Source organism: Xenopus laevis, chromosome 4L, assembly GCF_017654675.1.
Source record: "Xenopus laevis strain J_2021 chromosome 4L, Xenopus_laevis_v10.1, whole genome shotgun sequence".
Classification (NCBI taxonomy): domain Eukaryota; kingdom Metazoa; phylum Chordata; class Amphibia; order Anura; family Pipidae; genus Xenopus; species Xenopus laevis.
Window position 1 is genome coordinate 62,893,759 of NC_054377.1, and position 7,561 is coordinate 62,901,319.

General features: G+C 37.7%; 1 protein-coding gene across 1 annotated transcript in view; it reads left to right on the forward strand.

Annotated features, from left to right (window-relative positions):
• slc7a10.L (solute carrier family 7 (neutral amino acid transporter light chain, asc system), member 10 L homeolog) overlaps positions 1-5,684 on the forward strand; it is a 32,529-nt gene extending 26,845 nt beyond the window's left edge. Inside the window, exons 9-11 of the mRNA XM_018258018.2 lie at positions 1,795-1,944; positions 3,711-3,888; positions 5,074-5,684. Of these exons, the coding sequence (XP_018113507.1) occupies positions 1,795-1,944; positions 3,711-3,888; positions 5,074-5,204 (459 nt within the window). The 3' untranslated portion in view covers positions 5,205-5,684. The remainder of the gene's footprint in view (positions 1-1,794; positions 1,945-3,710; positions 3,889-5,073) is intronic.
• Positions 5,685-7,561: the final 1,877 nt, after the last annotated feature.

A 7,561-nucleotide genomic window follows, 5' to 3' on the forward strand; every position in this document is an offset into this window, starting at 1 on the left:
GAATGGAAAGTTCCACCACTAAGCCTATTATAATAAGTAGCAGATGTGACTGAAAGATTAATAAACTACTACATTTGTGATGTGGCACATACTTCTAGAAAAGTATATTATTATGAAAATGGTTTATTTACATGAAGCAAGGTTTTGTATATGAGCTTTTTCATGCAATATATTTTTATACAGACCTACATTATTCAGGGGTATAGTTTTCCTTTAAGAAAAGAGGTTTGGAAAGCAGGGCGCTAAGCTCTTTAAAGGGGAACTCTGGCTTCCAACCAAAATTTGATAAAAAGGCCCATATAACACAGTTACCTGTTTTCTTTAAAAAGTATGAATAAATGCCATTGTCTATGCTGAAATCCAGCTGTTTAACAGTTCTTCTCTTTCTGCATCATTTGAAATCCTGGCAGGGAAGGAAGGACTAAACAGTGATGTTACAAATTGTAACAACTTCTCCAGCTTACAGACAGCATGCAGGAACTACATTACCCACAATGCATTGTACTCTTTGTGTTGTGTTCCTTATTGAAATCACGTGTGCAGGGAATTGTGGAGTTTGGAGGTTGCAGGCTGAGGACAGCTGGCTGTTGATACAAAGTAACAGTAGTCAGTCAGCTCAGCAAAGTAGTCAGACAGATCAGCAGGAGAACAGGGGGCTAGGCTTAGGGAACTGTCAGAAACCCATTAAAAATCATGAAAAGTATATTTTTTAATTGATGTAAATTTCAAATATGCTTAAAATTATATTTACTTTTCAAAAAGCTTAAGATATGTTTTGTGGAGTTCCCCTTAAGTTCCCAGGGGTTGCTTTTCACATGTTCTAGTCTCTTCTACCTAGGGTTGCCATCCGGTAAATGTTTACCTGCCTGGCCTGTAAAAATTAGTCTTCGTGCCAGTATTATTAATAGGAAAGAAAGGTAGAAATATATGAAGGCTGGCCATTTTTTTCCAGAAAATGTGGCAACCCTACTTCCTCCTGAGTCAACCAGCCACCGGTTCTTAAATTATTACTACGTTTAGAGGAAGTCTAACCATTTTGAATGCACAGTGACCAATACAATGTGTGCTCTCAAACAACAGAAAAATGTATGAGAAAATTGTAAAATCAGTTGAAAAATGTGCACAAACAGGTCAAGTAATCAATATAAATCAATCAGGTTAACTGTTTGAATGCAAACATCTGACAGGATGGGGTTACTAAAACTGGAGTAAATTTTCCATTTGTTATTACATTCAACAAAACATAAGACAATGAAGGATACAAAATCAAAGCATTTAAATTGTAAAAAAAATTTTGATTTTATTTTGCTATTGCGATAGAATAATTACTACCACATCCCAATAAATACAGACACTTAACTGCCAGAGAATAACCAGCCTTTAGGAACTGTGAATAATACAATATTTATATATTTACAATAAATAAATATGTAGATATAACCTCTGTGCCCATGGGCTGAAAACTCACAGGCCAAATCCATAGCTCAAATGAATAAGATCTAATAAAATATCCATGCCGTCCTATTGCTAAAATATTTCTATATTCTGCTTTCCTTGCAGGGTTTTTATATTTCAATAATTTCCTGGTATTTGCATGTTAGCATTGTACAGCAATAGTTTTGTGGTACATATATATTAATTTATGTCCATTGTTTAAAGTTTCAAAAGGGGAATTTTATGTTATCAAGAAGTAGGAGCTGTCTTAACATTGTCCTGTGAACCTGTTATCTTTATGTAGCTAGATCCCATTTTTAAGCCATCCATCACCTCATAATAATGCTGTTTCTGTTATAGTGCGGAGCAACCATAATTATCATGCTTGTTGGAGATACGTACACCTTAATCAATTATGTGTCCTTTATTAACTACCTCTGCTACGGAGTGACAATTATGGGTCTAATTGTGCTGCGTCTGAAGAAGCCCAAAATGTTCCGACCAATTAAGGTAAAATTATCACATTATAAAAATATATAAGTAGGATATTTAATCCACATGTTATTACAATTAATTATAACTTATGAGAAAGATATGGAGTAGAACAGTGATGATAAATACTTTTATAGCCCTTGTCAGGTTCTCCAGCTCAAGGATATACTCTTAATCAAGATTGTCCTATTTAGGTTTCTACCACAAGAGTGTTTTTATCCATCATTGAGGGGGTTATTTACTAAACCTTGATTTGTTTTTGGTCTGGCTTTTTGTGGCAAAATCTTGAATTTTTAGTGGAAAAAAAACTTGAATTTTTCAAGATTTATTCTATCCCAATGCAGCAAAAATTCTGAATCCAAAAACCCGGCATCTCAAACCTGTTGAGGTCATGTATAAGTCAATGGCAGATGTCCCCAACCCAATTTGAAGATATGTGATCTGCGCTGGGTTAAACCCAATAATCCCAAAAACTGGGGTTATTCGGGTGATAACCAAAAAATAGAGCGATTCAGGAGTAAAGTCCGAAAAAATGTGTACGATTCAAGCCCTCGCTTTTTCGCAACCTGACTTTTTTGAGTTATTAAATAAGGTAAAATCGTGTATGGGAGTTTGGTCAAGCTTGGTTTAATGAAAAAATTTAGACAAATTAGGAATTTAGTAAATAACCCCCTTTTTTATATATACACACACACAATAAATATATATATATATATATATATATATATATATATATATATATATATATATATATATATATATATATATATATATATATATATATATATAGACCCAGCCATCTCCCATAGACTCCATTTTAACTAAATATATTTTTTTAAACTGATTTGCTTTTTTCTCTGTAATAATAAAACAGTAGCTTGTACTTGATCTAAACTAAGATATAATTACCGTATATACATGAGTATAAGCCGAGTTTTTCAGCACCCAAAATGTGCTGAAAAAGTCTACCTCGGCTTATACTCGAGTCAGTTAAAAAAGTTGCTGCTTACTCACTGATTGAAGCGTTCAGTGACTCCTCCGTGCTGCCCATACTTCTCCCCCCTCGTGGCTTGATTCTGCTTCCTTAGCCCCTCCCCTCTCAGCTCTCGTCACTCAATACTCCCCCTCCCCCTTTTTTTCCGCATAGTGCGCAGGAGATGTGGGGAAAATGTGTGCACATTATTTTTAATAGGAGCACACAAGAGTTTGGATGAGTAGCACTCCAGATGACAGTTGGATGAGGTACGCGCTCACTCTGTGGTACGAGCGCGCACCTGTACAGGGAGCGGGACGCACGTCTTCTCCCTTTGTGATGTGCCCTGCTTCCTTCGTGATGCATAGTTGCGGGAGGGGCTGCAGCTCTGAAGTTATACTTTTTAAATATGGTGCCTGTCAGAAAGAAGAGAGGCGAAGCATAGTTCAATCTGTGAAGAAAAGGTAGCGCCAGAAGAGGGAGGACTGAGTGACAAGAGCTGAGAGGGGAGGGGCTGAGGGCTAAGGAAGCAGAATCAAGCGAGGAGGGGGGAGAAGTATGGGCAGCACAGAGGAGTCACTGCATGCTTCAGATCAGTGAGTTTTATTCTACTTTTATTTTGCACAAAGATTATTCTTGCTGCACACACATACCCACATTGCACAAAAGAGATTCATTAATACAGCTGCTCTGGGGCTTGGGGCTCTCTGTTGCTCTGTTAACACCAGGCAGCAAGTAGACTGATATGAAGTAAGTGATAAAATATCTGCATATGAAATACTTATAACCCTTTTATTCTGCTGTTTCCTAGGTCAATCTGCTTATTCCAATTACCTATATGATATTTTGGGCATTCCTCCTGATTTTCAGTTTTTATTCTGAGCCAGTAGTCTGTGGGGTTGGGCTCATTATTATTTTAACAGGGGTGCCAGTTTTTTTCCTGGGAGTCTACTGGAAGAACAAACCAAAGTGTATAGATAGATTTATCGGTAAGTATTGTCATTTGGGGATATATTCTGAGGTATCAGAATGACTTTCATTTGACATCATTTGTCCATCTACTGCCATCATCATTGAGCATTAAGGTGTTGTTCACCTTTAAAGTAACTTTTAATATGACAAAGAGGGCCAGATTCAATTCAATGAGAAAAAGTTATGTTGTGGTTTATGATGTGAAAAGTCATGGATGAGAGGAGAAAAAACTTTTCACCTAATTCACTTTCATTTTTTCCCCTAGACTTCAATAGAGTTTTCACGTGATAAACCACAAGATATGTTTTTCTGAATTGAATTGTATCTCAAATTGAATCTCGTCCATGAGTTTTCACTTGATAAACCTTTTTCTCTCTGAATTGAATCTGGCCCAGAGAGTAATATCCTGAAACAATTTGCAATTGATTTCCAGTTTTTATTATTTGTGGGTTTTGAATTATTTCGCTTTTTATTCAGCAGCTCTCCAGATTGCAATTTTAGCAATCTGGCTGTTAGGGTCCAAATTCCCCTAGCAACCATGCACTGATTGGAATAAGAGACTGGAATATGAATAGGAAAGGGGCTGAATAAATGAGTAATAAAAAGTAGCAATCACAATAAATAGGTGGCCATACAGAGTATTTGTTTTTTTGAATGGGGTCAGTGACCCCCATTTGAAAGCTGCAAAGAGTCAGAAGAAAAAAGCAAATAGTTGAAAAAAAACCTATGAAAAATAAATAATGAAGACCAATTGAAAAGTTGCTTAGAATCGGCCATTCTATAACATTCTAAAAGTTCAATTAAAGGTGAACCGTCCCTTTAAATCTGCCATATTTAGACACCATTTGGCCTCAGGTGCATCTGCCAATTAAACATATGTGAAACCTTGGGTAGACTTAGAATATCTATAGATATAATAATAATTTATTATGCATCTGAATATCTAGGTAGTCGAAAGAACAGGCAGGGCTAAATAAATGGGCAAAAGAGGCATCAAACCTTGTAAAACGTGTAAACGTCTTCCAGAATTGATAGAACCCTTATACTGTTATATTGTTGATTAAAACAAACACACAACTAACCTTTACACAGATTCAATTAGTGTTAAGTGTGTGAGAGCGTGTGAGCATTTAGCAAGACTTCAATAACAAATAATAATCTTTTTCTTAGTAAATATACTAAAGACGCCATTTTCTTTTTAGAATCCATGACGTATTGTGGACAAAAGGTGTGTTATGTTGTGTACCCTCAGCCTGAAGTTCCTGAAGAAGAAATCATCCCTACGAATGAAAACCAGGTCACCGACAATGAGAAATCCATCAAAACGCAATGATGTGCGCAAATGTCAGAAGTAACATTTTGTTTACATGCTGATTTTCAGAGAAGACAAAAAATAAAGTGTACTTGAAACCCTCGAGATCTAGTCAAGCACCGAGCGCATCTGTTGGGGGAATGTTCAAAGCTGTGTTAACATAAAAGGCAGCAATCAATATCTGTATTGCAACTAAGTATCAATTTGCATCTATGGGACCATTGCATTGAACTTTCCCCCAGCGAAGGTGACATTTTTCTTCAAATCCATCAGGATTACCTTGCTTTGATAGGAGAATGCAGCAAAGAACGACTGCCCTGTTACTCTACTGTTTTGATTAACCTCTTCCCTATCAGGGTAAGCACAACGTGATCTTGGCAAGGGTCCCCCTGGCAGTGAAATGATTGTACAGCTATATATATATTCTCAGAAAATATTGCTGGGGTGTCTTGTATACATTTCAATGTCCTTATTTGATGATTAAAGCCTCATTTTCCACCAGCCAATGGGAATCCTTGAATAATTCAGAACACAAAGGGGTGACTTGTATTTTCTGTTTTTACAATGAGCTGACAGCCAGTGCTGTAATTGAGGAGGGATTTGAAATAGGGGGGAGGCAAGAGTTTTGAATTCCAGAACTTTTTTATTGTAACATCTGAGCTTTTTTTTGCTCCTCTCCACTTCTGCATGCAAATAATATGGAGAGGTTAAAAAGCACAAGAGCATATACAAGATAAATAAAGATTACTGAGAGAGACGTAGGGGCAAATTTACTTATGGTCGAATATCGAGGGTTAATTAACCCTCGATATTCAACTGCCGAATTGAAATCCTTCGGCTTTGAATATCGAAGTCGAAGGATTTAGCGCTATTCCTACGATTGAACGATTCAAAGGATTTTACTTCGATCAGAAAATTGTTAGGAAGCCTATGGGGACCTTCCCCATAGGCTAACATTGGCCTCGGTAGGTTTTAGGTGGCGAACTAGGGGGTCAAAGTATTTTTTAAAGAGACAGTACTTCGACTATCGAATGGTCGAATAGTCGAATGATTTTTAGTTCAAATCGAAGTCGAAGGTCGTAGTTGAAGGTCGAAGTAGCCAAAAAAAAACATTCGAAATTCAAAGTTTTTTTCCTCTATTCCTTCACTCGAGCTAAGTAAATGGGCCCCGTAGAGAAGAGATGTAGAAGTGCTATATAGATAAAGAAGGTGGAGGCATCAGAGAGGGTTGTAGAGAATAGGAGAAAAGATGAAAATAGGGGAAACAAAAAGAGAAAATGAAGGTAGAGAACAATAGCAAAATGAGGAATGGTGAGAGAACGCTATATACGAAACAAGGTTGGGTAATACAGAATATGATGGGGTTGTGCTGTGTTATGACACATAATACAGACAGGGAGCTGGGTTTGCAGAAGCTGAACTGGCAACCAATAAAGTCATTTGCACAATTTACATGTCGGGGTCTCTACAGGCCAAATACTTTGAAAACTCTATGCACGCTGGGCATCAAAGTATTCATTTTAGAAGGAAACACCAAAATGAAAATAGCAAAATGGTTTAGAGTGGGTGAAACCAGAAAATGTTGGTGGGTGAGGATTATTTTGACATTACTTGTGGCATGGGCTTGTTTCAGCATGCTGCACACATAGCTTCCCTTCGCTTTTTACACTCCAATGCAAGCGATGCGCAGCACAAACATATTGGGGCAGATTCACTAAAGGACGAAGTGGCTAATGCTAGCGACAATTCACCAGCGTTTCGGCAATTCACGAACAGGGCGCAAGCAGCAATTTGCTAGCTTTTTTTTTTTTTTTTTTTCTCAACTATGTTTTATTCTAAGTTGCTTAGAATAAGTCATTCCATAACACACTTAAAAGTTAACTGAAAAGTGAACCACCTCTATTATCTGCCAGCAAAAGTATCGTAAAACTTAAATTGCTGCATAACACTTGAAAGATCAGTAAGATCACTGTAAAATGGTGTATTGAATAAATACAATACATGGATTGAATTAATAATGATTCATGGACAATACAGCAGGAGCAGAACTGGAGTGTGACAGGGGACGAGGAGTCAGTCACTGTCTGTGACCCTCCCTCAGGGAGACTTACTACTTGACTGTGATGTGGTCTTGAGGCCTAGGAAGTGCAGTAGGTGCCAACTGGACAAAAGAGCCTAATTTCCAAAAAGGCTGGTGGTGGCGTGGTGCAAGTAACCAAGCTAGTAGTGTGTGTGTGAGGCATACAGTTTGACCGCAGCTGGGCTGGGCCTGGTGGTGGGTCCGACTCCGTCCAGATTGAGTGGTGCCCGGGGCTGATTGGAGGGGCTGCTACTATTATGGTACTTGTAACGCGTCTGTCCTGCATTGCGTCATGCCT